At 41.8% G+C, this 18,956-nt stretch overlaps 1 protein-coding gene across 3 annotated transcripts; it reads right to left on the reverse strand.

Annotated features, from left to right (window-relative positions):
• Positions 1 to 3,672: 3,672 nt before the first annotated feature.
• Positions 3,673 to 18,261, reverse strand: nipal4 (NIPA like domain containing 4). Of its 3 annotated transcripts, XM_067492661.1 has the most exons (11): positions 18,027 to 18,260; positions 16,064 to 16,182; positions 14,303 to 14,407; positions 12,229 to 12,366; positions 12,027 to 12,083; positions 10,634 to 10,724; positions 10,319 to 10,479; positions 9,938 to 10,105; positions 8,007 to 8,086; positions 7,544 to 7,756; positions 3,673 to 7,103 (listed from the first exon to the last, which is right to left on the reverse strand). In XM_067492661.1, exons 4-11 carry the CDS (start codon positions 12,347 to 12,349, stop codon positions 6,876 to 6,878), a joined length of 1,119 nt encoding a protein of 372 aa, XP_067348762.1. In that variant the 5' UTR covers positions 12,350 to 12,366; positions 14,303 to 14,407; positions 16,064 to 16,182; positions 18,027 to 18,260; the 3' UTR covers positions 3,673 to 6,875. The 3 variants fall into 3 exon arrangements, with proteins under 3 accessions (XP_067348762.1, XP_067348760.1, XP_067348761.1); XM_067492659.1 differs by lacking the exon at positions 16,064 to 16,182 and having other exon boundaries at positions 18,027 to 18,261; XM_067492660.1 differs by lacking the exons at positions 14,303 to 14,407; positions 16,064 to 16,182 and having other exon boundaries at positions 18,027 to 18,261.
• Positions 18,262 to 18,956: the final 695 nt, after the last annotated feature.

Raw genomic sequence — 18,956 nt, forward strand, 5'->3', positions numbered from 1 at the left:
GGCTGCTGATAGCTTTTCTGTTCACATTCTACAATGAAGTTCAACAGATCCACAGTACAATCTCAGTAATACTAATAAAAACTGCAGTAATGTGACTTTACAAACACTGTTCTATTTCCACTGCAGCTATAACTTTTCACATAATAGGACAGAACACATGTATCTGTAATTTTTGGAGCTTATCAACTAAAGGATGGACTGTTTAGCAAAGTTTCTGTCCCAAAGTCTTTCCACATGTAGCGTGAGGACATCTGTTAAACTATGTTAGGAAGAAGATCCTGCGTAGGCAACAACACTCAACTGATGTTAGAGAAACATGCTACTTTAATAACATCCAACCTGCTGCTCTCATTAAACTGCTTGAACATTTCTGAAACACTGTCTCCAGGACATTCTGACTGTCCAACTGTCTCAGTGCCTCGAGAAACAACCCAAGCTAACGTTAGCCACATTACCCCATTAGCATTACAGGGCAGCTAATGTGGCTCATTCAAAAGACTAAACTAGTGAAAAAACATAATAATAATGCCAAAATGTCTTCAACAATTACAGCTTCAGAGTTTGGTGAGGCTCACACACAATAAGTCCATCTTTGAGCTTCAATACTAGTTTCAGCTGGGACCGGGTCCTCACCTAATGGCTAGCTGGATGACAGCACACTCCGCTCCCATCTTAGATGATGTCTTCCTGCTTCTGATGAACTTTTCTAGCAGAAACGTCCGGAAACCCACTGTGTCTTTGAAATCCTGAGAGCTGGACATTAGAAAGAAACTTTGTGTGTTGGTTCTATAAGCCAACAACAGAGAAGTCCTTAGGTCCTAGAGATGCCATGTGGATGCTCAGAGTCAGCTGAAGACAGGAAGGAACAATGGCGGACATAGAAGTCCCTATGTGTGTGCGTGGGGAAAGGCAGAGGAGGAACTTTAGACATGACTCTCACAATGACATATATGATAAGTTGGACCATTCTTCTCTGTTACTTAGCGTGTATGTATTATGTTCACTCGGTAGTGAAAATACCATGTCCACTGTGTTCCATAGCAGGATACCTTGAGTGCACTACATAGTGGATCTACACATGCCACCTTCAGACACAGCTACAAAATGGTGGACACAGTAAATAGTGAGTAGGGGGTGATTTTGGACAAACCAATAGAAATGTAAACAAATGAGCAAAAAGTGGATTTTGACTCATATCACCTTTATTTAATAACCTAACCATCGGTACTTGGATAAGGGGCGGCTATAGCTCAGTTGGTAAAGGCGGTTGCTTATGGACCACAGGGTCAGGTTCGATCCCCGGCCCTGGCTATATGTCGAAGTGTCCCTGGGCAAGACCCTGAACCCCTAACAGCCCATTCCCCCTCCCCAGCGATGCAGTGCCGGTCCAAGCCCGGTAGAAATTAGGGAGGGTTGTGTCAGGAAGGGCATCCGGCGTAAAAACTGTGCCAAATCAACATGCGGACAATGATCCGCTTTGGCGACCCGAACTCACGGGACAAGCCGAAAGGAGAGTAGTAGATCGGTACTTGGTCTTTAAAAACCAGATTAACATATGTAGCTTAGCCAGTTGTCCACAGTCCACTGAGACATTGGTTTAACTCTCAGTCCCTCCTGGCTACATTTCAAAGTATTCTTAAGCCTTTGTGACTCAGAAGAGGGAAAAGACCACTGGACAGAGTTTTGGATACAATATTTAAATAAGAAGATAAGAGCAAGAAGATAATTGACAGATCAAAAAGGACAATAAAGATGTTAAAAGCTGGATTTAGGTAATTGGTGCTGCGGTTGTCGACAAGACTCTAATAGGTCATTAAACCCGTGATCCAATCTTTCCTGACATCACATTAACACAGCTCATCTAATTCTACAGGTTCTCTGTTGGGTTCAGGTCTGAGCTCTGACTCCAGTAGGAGAATTTTCGTTTGTTGAAGTCTTTCTGTAGCAGATTTATGACCATGTGCGATTTTCCTGAGCTTCATGAGGTGGACGGACACACCGACACCATCCTGTAGGGGACCAGGAAAAAATGCATCCAGCAGTGAAGTGCAGTGGCTGGAGCATCATGGTTTGGGATCTCGCTGCCTTGGGGTCTGGACAGTTTGTCATCATGCATCTGCAGCTGGTGTGCCTCAACAGTCGTTTGTAATTTAAATTCTCCTGCAGCATCAGGGACATGCAAGATGCCCAGAGACACTAACTGCAGCTCGTTGAGTTCCCAGTTTGACACGGTCTGCCTCGTCCTGATCATTCAGCTGCTGGATAACGAGTCCCCAGAGAGAACAGAGACAGCCCCTGCAAACAGCCGACTCCTCTGAGGGAACAATGCCTCCCCAGAGAAGCAGCAATGTTGAGCATCAGAGAGACAGGGGAGACGAATGTGAGAATAAATGAAGTCAGTGCTTCTTTTACCTGCATGTGTTCAGCATCCATCAAACCCCTGTTAACATGTAAACACACATTTTAACATCTACATTGCAGCTTTCATCCGTGTTTAAAACGTCCCTAAAGCTTCTGACAACCATAATATTCCACCATGTTCCTCATTACTTCTCTTCTATGATAAAAAAGCTGGAAAAATAAAACTTTAACGGTCTTATTTTTTTATTTGATGAAACTTTATTGTGGCGAAGCTTGGTTTTCATTACGCCTTCATCACATGTGCAACATGAATATTTTTTTTTAAGTTTAAAACTAGAAAAACCTAATTGACAAACAGTCACAATAGAAACACAAAGTTAAGTCTAGAATGAATCCAAACTAAAAAAATGGAACAAAAGAACAAAACAAGGTTTCAGGTTACAGTTCTTTATTTTAATTATCTGAGCGCATTAAAATATAAAAACTTGTTAGAAACCATCACAAAATATTACTCATGGTTTAAGAGAACAGACTGAGTTTATAATAAATACACTTAAGCCTGAGTTTATATTTGCTTTGTGCAGATTCACTCAGATCACACACTATGAATAAAAGCTGCTTAATTCCTGGTGGATCAGTGCTGCACACCTGAGATCAGCTGATGGGGCAGGTGTGATGGCAACGTGCCTGTCGTTCAGATTGTTCCTCTGAGCCTCATAAACACAAAAGTCTTCAGCAACAACACACACACACACAGACGCATCATTCAGTGTATGCACAACAGTAGGCGGCCAAAAGAACATGGACACCCTTCTGTACACCCAACAAGTCTGTGTTGGCAGTTGAAGACAAGCTGTAACATTTTTAGGTTTTGATGTGCAGGCGCCTGCTGCCTGTGTTTTCATGTTTTAGTGTCTTTTTGTTGTGATGCTGAGAATTACTGCAGTCACAGCTGAGGAAAAAACTATACTTACAGCTTCAACCAACCAGAGACGAACAAACTAAACAGATGCAGGATTTATTTTCTGCTGAAGTCTTAAGCTTCAATATAACTATAGAAAATCCTTTAAGGATGAGGAATCTCTTGTCTATGGATTGAAAGTGTGGTGGGAAAATCTATATTATGTTGCTACAAAGAGCCGAAGGAAAAGGGGGACCGACCGTCTTATACTGGGGCCAACACAGGATAGAAAGCCTGGACTGAAGTGGCATAGTGAACCCTAAGAAATTACCATGTCCATCACCACCAAACAGTGGTGAAGCCACAGCATTGTGGACAGCCTTAAGGGGACATTACGAGTTCCAGGGAGCCTCCCCCACCTGCGGAGGAGAACAAAGATCTGACAGTCTGAACGCATTTTACTGCAGGTTTGAAAGACAACTCCACCAAAACCTTGTCACCCCACTGCATCCACCGCAAAACGCATAGAGTGCACTCCCTTCCCCAGCTCCCCCTCCAGACACCCTGGATACAAAGAGGATATGTAAAAAGGAGGTGAACTGACTCTGTCAGACAGAGTCTGCAGATCCAGGTAAAGTTGGCCTCTCCTGTCTGAAGGCCTGTACTGACCAACTGGCCCCAATCTTCAACACGTCACTGGAGCTGTGTGAAGTCCCCTCCACCTTCAAGCATTCAATCCTGATTCCAGTCCCTTAAAAATATTCTATCACAGGGACCTTGCTAGACCCACTGCAGTTTGCCAACAGAGCAAACAGGTCAGTACACGATGCTGTTAACATGGGACTACATTATTTCCTGAAACACCTCAAAAGCCCTGGGACATATGGAGACCTTCTGTTGGATTTTAGCTCAGCACTCAATGCTATCATTCCAGAAATCCTTTCCTCCAAACTCTGCCAGCTCTCTGTGCCCCCCTCCACCTGTCAGTGGTTCTTCAGCTTCCTGACCAAAAGGACACAGGTCAGGATGGGAAAAGTTACATCCTGCACAGAGAAAAGCAGTACTATAGGGTTAAGAATGTGTCCTCTTTCCACTGCTCTGGTTTGGAGAAGCAAACCAAACAGGACAAGAACAGACAGCGTTTGACATTGAGAACTGAACAATCAGCATCACTACAACAATCAGAAGGGGGCAAATTGACCTATGTAGTAAAGAAGGCCAGAGTGGACAAATGGATGAAGAAACACAGGATTTTCAAACAAGAAAAAACTGTTTGTTTCCTGCTGCAAAGTGACACTTATTACCCTGCTACTAAAATTACCCAAGCTGTTTTTGTGCCTACAGCTGCTACACTACAAGATAATTATTGTAGTCTTTAGATTGTCTAATGCGTGATAAGGGCCTACTGAGCCAGCTAACCCACATCTGCAGCAACTGATAAGCTACAAAACCAGTCAAACCCTACATATATACTGTTCAATAAGAGCAAACACTGGATCTCACCCACCTAGACAAACAAGACAAAGCAAAGTTGGGTGTGCCAACAGTTTTAACTACAAGGACAGAGGACAGAACCTCCACAAATCTTAGTACCTCACGTTTAGATTTAATTGGGTCAGTTACAGGCCAAAGATGACATGTGACTTCAGCTTTATTAATCTGGCTTAGACCCACTGGTTTAGAAAACCAACTGCTCCTCACTTGGGAGGTTGGATATGTTTGCTGTACTTCATTATGTTTTATGTTCACATTTGTTTCTCTTTTGTGAACGCCATATTTCCCCCTTAGAGGTAAGAAAGTTGTAGAACAGACTGAATAACAGGCAGCGTCATACAGAGTGTGCGTTGTCAGGCTGCGTCACAGACTCCAGTCATCAGCAGAGAGGAAACAACTGTTTAAACACCAGGGCTTCAAATTAAAAGACATTAAAACTATCACAGAGCTTAAAAAAAAACAAATCAAAACCCCTGAATTGTTTTAAACCCTTCAGTAAAATACAAGCAAACTGCTCTGTTTGACAATGCCAAACTTCTTCTGCTGGCTGATGGACCTCCAGCTGTTTGTCACAAAAGAAGTGAGAAAATATTGAATCAGTAATGGAAGTAAAAAAAAAAAAAATGGAGGGAAACATCTAAGTTCTTCCTCATTGAGACTGAATACAGTGAAAACATTTTAACACTGAGCAAAAGAAAAATATAATCTGCAGAAACATTTCGTCCGAGGTGAGATTAAAGTAAAATCCTACACTCTAAGTCATTATGATCATTAAACTGGAATAAAGTGCTTCAGAAACATTATCCACTTCTCAGTGACAACCAGCAGTCTGGTGTTTGTACCATCAACAAACCCCATGAAAAGATGACAAATTTCTTGACCTGAGCCAGAAAAACCTTCAACAGAGCAACAGATTTGGTTATAGAAGTTGGGAATCAATATGAATTAGCCGCTTATTCTTGTCTACAAATAATTCTTTTCGTCAATCAGACAAGAGTCAGCACTGCATGAAATCACCTCGACATTAAAGTGTTTCTCCTGGGTTTTACTGGCTCCTGTAACCACCTTCTTTTCACATATCCCATTTCATTTGACTTAATACTTTCAAATCTGAGCTTAAAGAGATGAAATATTTCTAAATTCTGTGTGACTTACAAATTTTTTAGCACAATCCCAGAGAATAAACATCCATAAATAAACACAAACCTGCCTGAGATCCAATGATCAATAAATGTAACTTCAACCGTCTGTCTGCAGCTTCACTTATCAGATCATTCAAAAACTTCTCTGAAGATAAGAATCTGCCTCATGTAACGTGAGGATGTAGAGACACAACAGAGAGAGTCAGGGAGACCCAGACCCAGACCACCTAAATGCTGCTTAGTCTTCACCTGGGATTTCTTGACAGTAAAACAATAAAACACTGGAGAAACGCCTTAATCCTTTAAATGCTGAATTAAAAAAAATACACAAAGCTGCTAATTAACATTATGTCTTAGAGACGTCACAGCAAATGAGGCAGTGAAGGTGTAGCAGAGAGGGGATAGCGGATTTTTATGGTTAGTGGATTAACATAAACTGTGTCTCAATTCAGGAGCTGCATCCTCCAGAGACTGTGACACATGGTCTTTGTAGCTAACTAAGTAACATCCCTAACATCACATAACTGAAGTTTTAAGGCCGCTTGTGTTTGGAGCATTTGTATTCTACTCTGTGGGCGCTGTCGCAACTATGGTCAAAGGATCTTGTGATTGACTGGGCCACCTCCTTTAGGTAAATATGGACGTCTTTGAAACGGTACAGTCATGTTGCAATGCTGTGACACAACTGGTTGTCAAATGCAGCCTTCAAAGGATGCAGGACTTGAAAGGAGTCTTAGTCAGATTTACATCTATCCAACATCCTAGATACATGACGTGTTATCGGTGTGGAGTATTTTCCCTGACAGCTGCACAGTGTGTTCACAGGGATATTTTCTGTAATGGACCTCAGTGGTGAAGTGGTGTCAAACTAAAGGCCTGAATTTTTAAAACAAAGTGCACAAGACTTAAGAGAATCAGTCAGAGCAAGAATGAGTCCCGTCCTCACAAACCTGAGTCCGTCCCCCTTCTGTCTTTCTTTAGCTGATGATGAAGACTCTTGGTCCTTCCTCTCTCATAGGAGGAAGACTCTCTATCACCATGTTGTCCATCAGTCCGTATTTATCCTCTTTCTGATTCCTACTTACGCTTTCTCCTCCTCCTCTACCCCATCCTGCTGCTGCTTGTCCATTGGCTGAAATCTGTTCTGCAAGTCCCTCCCTCTCCACTGGCTGAGACAGCTGATTGGTCAGCTCCTTCAGCGTCACCTACATTAACACAAAGGAAAGAAATGATTCTAACATAATGCACATTTCTGTTGTTGATGACACAGCTCATGATTTGTCTCCTTTCACGCGTTGTCTTATATCACCAGCCACTGGCTACAGAGCTGCATGAGAACGTAGGACCTGTAGGACCAGGACACTGTAGAGGACAGTGTGTATAAGTGAACTGCAATTTGTGCCTGGTGACATTAGACCCCGTTAGAAAACGGGGAGGGAAACGAGAAGAATTACAACCTATTGGTCTTACGATAGATGTAAAGTCTCCAGTATCCAAGTCAAATGTCACGGCTATCGATCCACCAGCAAATTTCACTCTGAACCAAAGTGTGACCACGTGTCTGTCATCAGTAACTACAGGTGGAGCAACTATTGAACTTTTAGCTAAAAACAGACATTACTGTGGATGATGTGTGGCCAATAACCTGCAGCTCTTTAAACAGGTGCAACATGGCTACGCCCACCACGATGACCAGGAAGGCTCCCAGCGTCGTCACCACGTCCACAACCGCCATGCTCCTCCACTCCTGAAAGAGGATGATGCAGGTGGTCAGGACCACCGAGGTGAAGAGGACGTAGTAGATGGGATAGACCATCAGGGTGTTGAAGGTGTCCAGAGACTTGTTCAGGTAGTTCACCTTCAGAGAGTGACACAGACATATTGGTGAGGGTAAGACAGGAAGTGTGATTTTATAAGGGATGAAAACGCCACCCTGTAAAGGGTGTTTTGCTGTGGACAGAGTGATAAAAAGGATCCTCTGGAGTGAAGATGCATTACTCTGTTGGATTTTCTGGAACTACAGAAACAGTCAAAGAGTGTAGACAGTGGCTGTAAACTGCAGATTTACTGCAGCCACCTCAGTGTCAGACAAAAAATAAAACTCTTACCTGAGTAACAATGGAAAAGATGAGCGTCAGCAGCAGGATCCAGGTGAGAGGATTAGCAAACACTGAAATATCATGAAGTGCTACACAGAGACAGAGACGAGGACAAGTTAATGAAAGCTGACAATGCACTCAGTACAGCTCTGTTTGAGCAGAATGAAGGAAGAAGGTCTTTGGGTATATTTCAGAAGTGTGTGACTCTATTCTTCTCAGCTTGGAGTCGCAGAGTGAAGTGACACATGCAAGTGTGTGTACACACAGCTGAGTGCAGCGGCTGAGCAGATGATCTTACCTGCAGACAGAGCAGAGCAGCACGTTTTTGCCTAATGACTACATTTGTTTCAATAAATACACATCACTGTGAGATAATTTCGCTCTAAATTTATTGAGGTGTCAGGCTTCTCCACCGTGTGTGTTGAGTCTGCACGTTAACTGAAGGTTATATATTGGCGGAAATTATTTAAATTGACATTTAGTCATTTAGCAGACGCTTTTATCCAAAGCGACTTATAAGTGAGGTACAAGGCAGCAAAAATCTAAGTCAAGGAGAAAACATCAAAGCAAAGTCCTATCAGAATAACTTTTACATTTCACGAGATGCAAGAAGGAAGGGACATTTTATTTATACTTTTTAATAGATTTTAACTATTTTCAACAGTTCTTTGAATATTGTGAGTGAGTTTGCTGAGCATGAGGAGTTTGGTAGCTCATTCCACCATCGTAGGATCGCTGAGATGAACAGTTTTGCTTGGTGTATTCTGTGTGGTGCCAGGACCACCAGACAACGTTCATTGGCAGAGCGCAGCGGATGAGAGGGATTATAGCAGAGGCTGTTAAGCTGATTACCCTGTAGGCAAGAAAAAGTTGTAGAGGGCAAATCTGCAGCTCAATTATTTGTTGATGATGACCCCAAGATTTCTGTCTGACTTAATGGGGACAGTCACTGTAGATCCAATGTTGCTGCTGATGTTGTGTTGTGCCGGAGGTCTGGCTTAGAAGACCAGAACTTTGGTCTTGGAGAGGTTGAGCTGAAGACGTCTCTCTCTCTCACCCAAGCACAGATCTCGGAGAGACCGGCAGAAATGCGGGATGAGACAGTGGATTGGTTTGGTGAAAAGGACAGGAAGAGCTGTGAGTCGTCAGCACAGCAGTGATAGGAAAGGCCAAGTGAGTGGATGATAGAACCCAGGGATGTAGTATAGATGGAAAAATGAAGAGGACCAAGTACTGAATCCTGCGGTACACCGGTAAAAAGTTAAGAGTAAAAAATATAAAGTTATTTAAATAAGAAGAACTCAGACAGGTGATGCTGCCTCACTGGTTTCAGGTTCCACTGCTGCCTCACCTCGAGCCCTCAGGATCCACAGATCATCATTTAAAAAGCGACTAGTATAAAATGAGTGTGACAAACCTGGAGAATCCACTCCTTCTTGTCAGATTGGGATTCATTCAGTGCAGTTATATTTGGAAACAGCAGTAGGAATATTTTACTTTCCCTCATTCGTTGTGTGCGTGGAGCCGAAAGGCATGGAAATGTGATAAACCCTAAAAAAAAAATGAGGATTTGTTTTTGGGCAAGTGCATCACTGAGCAACTAACACGGGACTGAATGAGCTTGTCAGCTGCAGGCGTGTGTTCAGATTTTGTTTAGTTCACGATCAAACTGGTCAAGCTCATTTTAAAACCACCCTCTGCTGGTCCAGCAGAGCTACTTCTAAAAGTAAAGTCTGGGTGTGATCATGTATCATAGTAATTTTAAAAAGTAGAAATAGCACTTGATGATGTGCAGTCCATGTTTGTTTATCAGTATCCACCTCCTCACACAAGGACAAGAACAGTCTTGACTGATCACAGAGTTTTGGATTAAATGTTAACATCATCTCGATTCTGTGAATATTAAAATGGATATAAAACTCTGCATTTGTCTGTCTTACCAGTGTTGATGGCGATAGCGAGACCTTTCACCGCAGAGACGGTGAAGGCTCCGAGCAGCGAGCAGATGCTGATGTAGATGAGGATGTTGGTTCGACCAAAGCGAGGACAGGCATACAGGATGAGCACCGCACACAGCATTAACACAACCGACGCATACACCAGGAAGCCTAAGTCAAGGAAAACATTCATGAAAGATACTTTGTAGAAGATACAAACAGAGAGGTGTTTCTATTAATTTGACCAACTAGCAGCGTAAAGAAGATCTGGCTAAATGAAAATATCATCATAGCTCGGTGTACCTAATAAACTGATAACATGTAATCACATCAGCCAATGTCTCCATGTTTGAACTCACTATCCAGTTGCTATGAAACTCTCACCAGGCTCCAGCAGCTTATTGGTCATATCCTTCAGTGATGTCACTTCCTGTTCCTCTGGCGCATGGATAACCAACAATATGCTGCCCAGCACACACAGGAAGCATCCGAGCTTCCCCAGCAAGTTCAACATCTCCCCCAGCAGGTAGGAGGCCAGAACTGCACTGCAACACACACACGGCAAATCCTTTATTAACACACACCATAATCCTCTGATCCAAAGTTACCAAGCTTTAAACTCCCCTGAAACACGTCATCACCAACAGAAAATGTATCCCATTACAGCCTCTGTAGAGAGACTCTAACACCCACAGGTACCTGATTAGGACGCTCAGAGCACCCAGAGGAGTCACCAGCGTGGCCGGAGCAAACATGTAGGCGACGAAGTTACAGGCCTCTCCAGCTCCCACTGCAGAGTGTGTGTGTGTGCGTTTTTGGGGAGGGGGTTGGGTCATTAAAATGAAGGTTAGTCATCAGATTAAAAACCACTGATAACATCATTAGTAACATCTAACAATTAACACAATTGATGCTCGTTTCATCTTCCACTGATTTTATTTCAGTGTCCATTCAGAGACAGAAACTGTTGACCTGATGTGAGTGCGACTGGACCAAGCCTCCCATCTGTCCTTTCTATCTGTAAATGGTTGCTGCTGAACTTACTGTATGTCCCTCACCATTCCACTGTAATGTCTCTACATCTGAGACATGTATTTAATGTACTTGATTCATTTTGTTTCTGAACTCTTTGAACTTTGAACTATGTGAAAAATGCCTTGTGCTTCACCTGCTGCCTGTCAAACAGTTCTTTTTGAGGACAGATGTATCTACAGGTGCTCTCTACCTTGGAGTTTGTAGTTTTTACTAATAAGTCTGTGTTACTGCCAAACAAAGATGGGAATGTCGATCATCTCCGCACTTTCGCAAGCATCTGCATATTTACCATTTGTCATGTCACTGCTCAGGAGCACAGAGTCTGCATTTATTGATCATTTGTTATTGATTTTCTATTCAGGCTGGAATGAGTTAATCAAATAGCAAATGTCCAGTTAGGCCTGTTTCTAATCTTATTACTTATTTGTTTTTAATTCATTTGTCACTATGTGGAAAAGAATGACAGTTAGCAGTCACTGTTGACAGTTATTCCACAAATTCCATTTATTATTTACTGCAACTTTAGAAATATTCATGATCAGGCAGCAGGTTTAGACAACTTCCAAACTGGAGATCATGTTACTTCTGAGTGAGCTCAGCCTGTAATTAAAAAACTGGAACTTATTCATGGTGCAGGTTAAAATGAAAAAATGACCAAAAATTAAAAAAAGAAAAAAATTATCTCTTAAGAATGAGGGACACGTTTTGAAGGCCTCTATGGTGTACGTGTTATTATTTAACTTTCTCTCTGGACCTTGTTTGTTTTAGGGATAGGGATGTATCATTTTTATTAGGTGCCCTGCATGGTCATCAGTGTGAGTGTGAAGCTTCAGGCAAACACGAGGTAGAACAGAGTTACACAAGCTTAGACCATTTATCTTAATGGCAACTTGACAGATTAAGATAAAACGTGTTTGAGACATTTATGGTTCTGCAAGGATGAAACCGACCTGTTCCTGTGATCATCTAACTCATCATTTTTCATTTATAGCAGCTTTACTGAAGGCAAAAGAGGAGAAATGCCCGATTTGTAATTCTCACTGTTCACAGTTCTTACTTGTTAACAGGCCTCCCCACCACAGCCAGTCCTTCAGGTATCCGTGGCCTCCATCACCTACACACACACACACACACACACACACACACGTCAGATTTCACATAAAAAGTCATGTTGGCTTGTGGCTGTGAACACCACACCTGGGGTACAAATACATCAGGTGTGAGCGAGACCGCTTTCTTTGAGATCCAGCTCTGCTGACCTGCTCTGGTGTGTCCGTTCCCGGCCAATCGGAGCAGAGCTTTCTTCTTGAGCATGACGCTCCCACCAATCAGGAAGGCCGACAGCAGGGCCAGACTCAGGCCCAGCCACAGGTTGTACATTGTGTTCGTCCGCACATCTGGAGACAAACACTGGGTCAGTGAGTGTGTGGGAGGTGCGTACATGTTGTGTTCAGCTTCATCAGTGTGGGAAAACCGGTTTTACTGATTACAACACACAGACCAATCAGATCCAGTTTTCTGTCATGTGGAACAAAGAACAACACACAGTTATCACATGAGGAGGCAGAGGAAGTTTTACTATTACTTTTAGTAATAGTAATACTTTTAGTATTGTAATATGTAATGTAATATGTTGCATGGAATAAATATTTATCTTTTGTATCATCTCAAAAATAAAAACTGGATTCTCCTTTTTTAAGTAAACTGAATATTTCCGTGATTTTATAGCCAAAAGAAATAATCACTGTTGATTATGTAACCTCTTTTTAATAGTTGGTTTCTTTACATTAAAAAACCCTCAGAACTTACAGCTGTACATAATATGCAGACATGCACATAAGAGACTTCACCTGGAACGCTAAACTTCCCAAAGCTCAGCTTTAAAGAACCTGACTTGTGTTTTTCATCTGAATGACTGAGGCTACCACAGGTGGACTGGTCAGACCTTATTCCTGCTGTGAACTGGTACTGTATCATCAATGCGCGTGTGTACCCTATATTCTACAGGATACAGATTTTAAGAAAGGTGTGATTATTGGAATGACTGCTTATGTTGCATGCTGGGTAAATGGAGTAGCTGCTGCTCCTAAGGCTGCAAAAATAGCTCCTGATAATAGAAACTCCACCCCACAGGCTATCATGCTACAAAGAAGCCGGTAACTCTCTGAAAGTACCTGAAAGTAGTTTCACATCCTGGAAACGTGGTTTCAGGAAGTTGGAGAAAGAAGGTGAAAGCAACAGAACACAAGAGAGCACACAGAGACAATGGTTGCTGGTTAGGTTCCTGTGGAAGTGATGAGATCAGTTGATCTCAGCTGATCACAGAGAAATCATGTGGGTCGCTGCCACATTTAAACTTGATGCATTTCTGTTCAAAATATAGTTTGGTGCTGAGTTTATTATTCTATTAGTCATAGTTTGGTTTGTTTTTTGTTGTCCATAAATGTCACTGGTTTCCAGTTTGAGATTTTGTTCAATGAATTTTACTATTTTCTGACATTAAATCCATAAAAGAGACCTGAGCTACTCAGAAACAACGAAGTCCTAAGTTCATAAATTCAGAAAATAAATTGAAAATAAATTCTTTAAAGTCTATTAAGGATTCAATAGTGGTCGCTGCAAATGTGTGTCATGTCCTGATCCTGTTGTTCCTACCAAGGGTCAGGACATGTGCTGCTTTTTGATTCATCACAGCCGCTCGTACAGAAAATAACTAGAGCAGACAGACATGGTCTCAGATCCGCTCTCATCCTGAAACACTCATGTTGTTGTGTCTGTTCAGGCAGATCTGAACATTTTTCTTTATATTTTATGATTCATTCATTCAGTCATTCATATAAACAACAATAATAAAGTACCTTTGGTTTTTGAAAAGTCCTCAAAAATTTGAAAAGGTGATTTTAATCTCTTCTAAAAGTCTGTTGTGGCCGCATCCGAAATTCATTTTTACTCAACCTTAATTTCACTAATAAGTTTATAAGCTGTCATAACTAAAAGGAAGCAGCACATCTTATTTAAGTTTATATTGTCATTACTTAAACTTTTCTTGTTGCGTTATTCTGTTTTGTTTTTTGTATGTAAATTGAAATGTTAATAAACTGTAAATTTTAAGTTTAGCTTTCTTTTGTTGACCTATTTTACGACCCCCAATTTAGTTATCAATTAAAATGTCCACTTCAAAAGCCAAAAAGCTTCAACTGTGATGATGGACATTGTGAGCAGTGTGGTGCTCTGATAAATGCACTGATACTTGCTCACACATACTTTAATTGCTCCAGACTGAAATCAAATCCTTTAAAAGATGTTTAAGCTTTGGGCCTTGTGTGTCTTTACCTGTGCCCTGAGTGGTGTTGTTCAGGTGTGTGTAGAACAGGTTTGGATCTCCAGTGACCACACACACTGTAGACTGAGAGCCACACCACAGCGTCACCACAGAACCTGCAGAGACACATGAAAAACGCTCTCACGTGTTCTGGGTTTGTCTGAGCCATTTTGTGGCCTGAAGTCCACCTGGGTTAGTTAGGTCGAGTAAGTCCACCTCAGACCTGAACTAGCTGTTAAGTTCAGACTAGGTATCACATAACTTGTAATTTGGGTGTTTGCATTACTTTAAAAACAAATCTGTTTAGTCTGAGACACAGGCACAGACAGAGAAGAAACCAGGAGGCTCCAGAAGAAGTCCTGTCGGTTTAGAGACCATTTAAATTTCTGCTGTGCATCCAGAACCAAAGCTTCTTCTCATTTCCATCGAACCTGAACAGTACACAGACATTTTAGCCAAACAAACCAAGATCTCAGGTAAACTTCACTGTCATGAAGCAGGGTCAGAGCATGTTAGTTCCCACCCACTCACACTTTTCATCTTAGAATTATTGTATATTAAACATTTTTTATTAAATTCAATTCAATTCAATTAAATATTTTTCTGTGCATCATATCTTCTGGGATTCTGTGGTTGTTTGAATCAGTAGAATAACCTCCATAGAGTTGATCCCATCATTCGGAGCTGATCCGTCAGCCTGACCTGGAGGTTTTGTATACAATTTGACCTCATCTGCAAGTATTTGCTTGTCTGCTGTTTACAACCGCAGAGAAGACTCGAGCTGACCCAGAAACCCAGTTCTAAAAGACTCTGATCATTAAGCTTTCACAGCCTCTCGGCTTTGTGCATCAGTAATAAGAGAGTGACATTAACACAGTGGCAGATCTGGTTTAGCTGTAATTTAGTATGTTTTTAACCTGTGTTTGCATGAGGGCAGGGACTGAGCTCCTCCCCCCGATCGGTGTGTTGTGTAACACTGGTTTGACCAACATGTGGACAGGAGCTTTAGCAGAGCAGCTCAATATTGACACTGTCAACACTGAGACTTTGATAACTGTTAACGAACAGCAGATAGAGACAAAATAATGTTTCTGTTTGAGCTGAGAGTGACTGGGAAGAAAAAACATTGGGGGAAAGGGGCGTGGTTGAAGGATGGTGAGGGACGGTGGCAACTACAGCACCATCTCCCCCTGATAGAAAGCTCATTAAATGCTCAAAGACAACAAACAGCTGATGTTAGTGAACCTGAAAACTATCCCACTGATAAGCTTTCCCATTTTCTGTTATGAGGCACTGCATTGCATGCTGGGATATGCATGTAAGGGTGTTGAGGAAGAATGATAAATGTCATCATAAATATTAACGACCTGTGTGAACAGCTTGGAGTACAAACACTGACTGCTCAGGTTGAGTGTGTTACCTGGAGAGTTCCTGTCCCAAGTACAGGTGAACTCAAGTTCAACCAGTCTATTTCTAACCATTCAGTGAACAGGGGGGATTTCATATGTAATTATTCACATCAAACATTTTCTCTGCGATTAACAAGAAATTAGTGCTGAATTATTTTGACAAAAGTATTAGAAATTGTGACTTAAATAAACATTAACAACTGGGTAAGAAACATTTATGACTCAATGTCATATCCATTTCAAACATAATCATGGTAAGACTTTTACAGGAAAAAGTAAGTGGACCCATGTACTGAGGCTTTCCAACAGTCGGCAGGCAAACTGTGAAAGTAACGGAGATGATTTGATTCTGTGGGCGCTTACACTAAAAATCGGCGTCCACCTAAGACGACAGCAAAGACACTGATCAATGACTGATCTCTGCTTGTGACCACACACAGAACCATGAACGGAGCTGGAGTCCAGGACAGCACAGAAGAAACCTGCAGAGAAAAAGGATGAAGGATGATGCAGAAGGCTGAAGTTGTTGAGAACTACAACCCCAACAGGAAACAGAGGAGCTGTTCTATGAGGAAGCTCTGACCCACAGCTACAGAAACCACCAGCACGGTGAGGCTTTATGGGACAAAGGGTCCTGTCTGGACTGAGTGAATTTCAGGTGAATGAGCAGTTTAACCCACAAATCAACACAGAGACGTCGTCATAGGAAAACTGCAGTAAATAGATGGAAACAAATAACAGGAAGAACCATGTTGCTCTCTGAAACTCTGAGAACTGAAGCAGGGACAATGCAGGGGTTAAACTGAGCCACCGGACATCATACCTGCTTTCTAACACCATCAAGCCCTCCCTTCATGAATGATTCAAACTTTAAAAACCTGATCTGTGTGTGCTCTGTTACACCCACGTTCATAGTTTCCACAGTCCAACAACATCGACGTGGACTTAACCTGGCCAGACCCTCAAGTCCACATGTTTTCTCTAGAGAACCACAAAGTTTTTTTTGTCCTGGTGTGTTCAGGTTTTATTACAACAAGTTAACTGCTGGAAAGACTGCAATAGACCAAGTCCAGACACTGTTGTTGTCTAATTGTCTGTTTTAACACACAGAAAGGAAATTCACAGTTCAGTGAACCACAGCCAGTCAGGCCCATAAATATTTAGACAGTGACACACCAGATCTGAAGTAAAACAGTGTGAACTAGGTTTAGTTTAAGGACCAGGTTCAAAACACTGGACAAATTGTGTCACAAACAATTAAATTCACGGACCCCAGGGGGATGTAAAATATTCCAACCAACGCTCTCACAGGATCCACACAACCGTTTGTTGTAACACAGTCTAAAATGCGAGATACCATTGTTTGCAATGTTGGCAAAATGGCAGCCATCTTCTTTTTTTGTGACTCATCAAACCGCCTCAATCTCCAGAAAACCTTTGGAGTGTCCAAATACTTTGTGACAGTCCTGATCTTTATCTGTTGGGCAAGTGACTCTCTTCACTCCCAGATGTTTCATGTTGGTCTTTCATTAGGTTTGTGATTTACATATATTTATTTAGAACAATTACATTGTTGACTTCACTTCCTCTGTCTGAATATTCCTTCAAATTAAGAGTTAAAATCTCAAATGGTCCTAAAATATCAATAATATTTATCACAACATTTTGTCCAGCAACAATAAACATGGGGACATGTGTCATGGCATCAGAACACTTCAAAGTCACAAGATTCACAAGCTGGTTTGTTTAGGGCAGAAACATGAGGATGTCAGGTCCTGGTTATGGTAAAATACAGGAACATTACCCACTAACAGTTAGTATTAGGAAACAACGCCTCCCAACGCACACACTCACACACACACACTCACTCACTTTTGTGCATGACATCACACAATCTCACTTCTGTCTGGCAACAGGTGACATACTGGACGAGACAGTCACTGACAGCGATTAAATCCTGTCACTGACCAAATACTTATGGACCTGTTAAAAGCCCATTTCACCCAATTCACCAACACAGTTTATTCCCCGGAGATATGTGGAAGTTCACGTCTGAAGCTTCAAAAATACACTGAAGAAGGATTTAATTGGGTTTTAATTAATTTAATTTCATTAAAAAATAAAGTTACTTTGGACAAGATCCACAGTGTCCACAGTGTCCAGCCCCCCAATACTGAACCGTGTCCACAGTGAATTACGAACTGACTGACTGATTTAAGCCCAGTATTTAAACGCTGAGAACAAAAGCACAAGTACATAGTTGTAGTATTTAACTAAATGTGGACCATGAAACGGGGAGGACAGACGGACTGAGAGGAAAACTCACCGTTCCTGCAGGTGTCATTGATCCGCTGAACATCTTGCATTGTGCCGACTCAGTCTTTCAAAAAAAACAGAAAACGGTCCCGGAAACGTCTAGACACACAGAAGAATTGAGCCCCAGCGCCGCATCGGGACGGGAGCGTTTCCTGTTCGGAACCAGCAGGTAGGGAACACGTATCCAACACAGCGGCGAACGGAGCGGGAGGTAAACAAAGCCACACCTGAGCGCGCCCCTCCGGCGCGCTACAGAAGGTGCATTAGCTGCCCCGCCCAGCCCGCGCGCGTACAGGAAGTGCAAGTGGAAACTCACCTGAGGATGACACTGAACTATGTGAAGCGTGTGATGATCAGATTCAGGGTTTAAACGGTTTCACAGGATGGTGGATTTACAGTCACTTCAGGAAGTAGCCAGACCCCATGTTTCCAAACATGGACTTGGCAATTAAAGCACATAGTCTGTAACTTTATTAAACTTTGAACGTGCAACAAGACGTGTCAACGTTTCTACAACAAGTGCGGAAGCTCAACATGCGGACAAAATGATGATGATTATTATTAATAATATTATTATCATCATCGTTTTGTTCATTTGGCTCTATTCTATATTTTATAGCTATTTACTATTATTATTGATCTTGTTATCATTATTGTTATTTTTATTATTAATAATATTATTAGTTGTAGCAGTTAGTAGTAAAATTGGCTTTAGAGTCGATTCATGTAAATGAACATCACTAAATGGACCAGACCCTCATCTTTAATTAAAGCGGGACCTCCCAGACTCAGCCGACTGTTATCACGTGACTCCGATTTCCACTTCACATGAACTGATTATCCCTCACACAGAGATGTGTTGTCTGGTTCATTGTGATCAATTTCTGCAATAAGTAAATTGACTTTCATTGTTTGTTAAATTCAGTTCCCTTTGCCTGGT

The sequence above is a fragment of the Channa argus genome, chromosome 22, assembly GCF_033026475.1.
Source record: "Channa argus isolate prfri chromosome 22, Channa argus male v1.0, whole genome shotgun sequence".
NCBI lineage: Eukaryota > Metazoa > Chordata > Actinopteri > Anabantiformes > Channidae > Channa > Channa argus.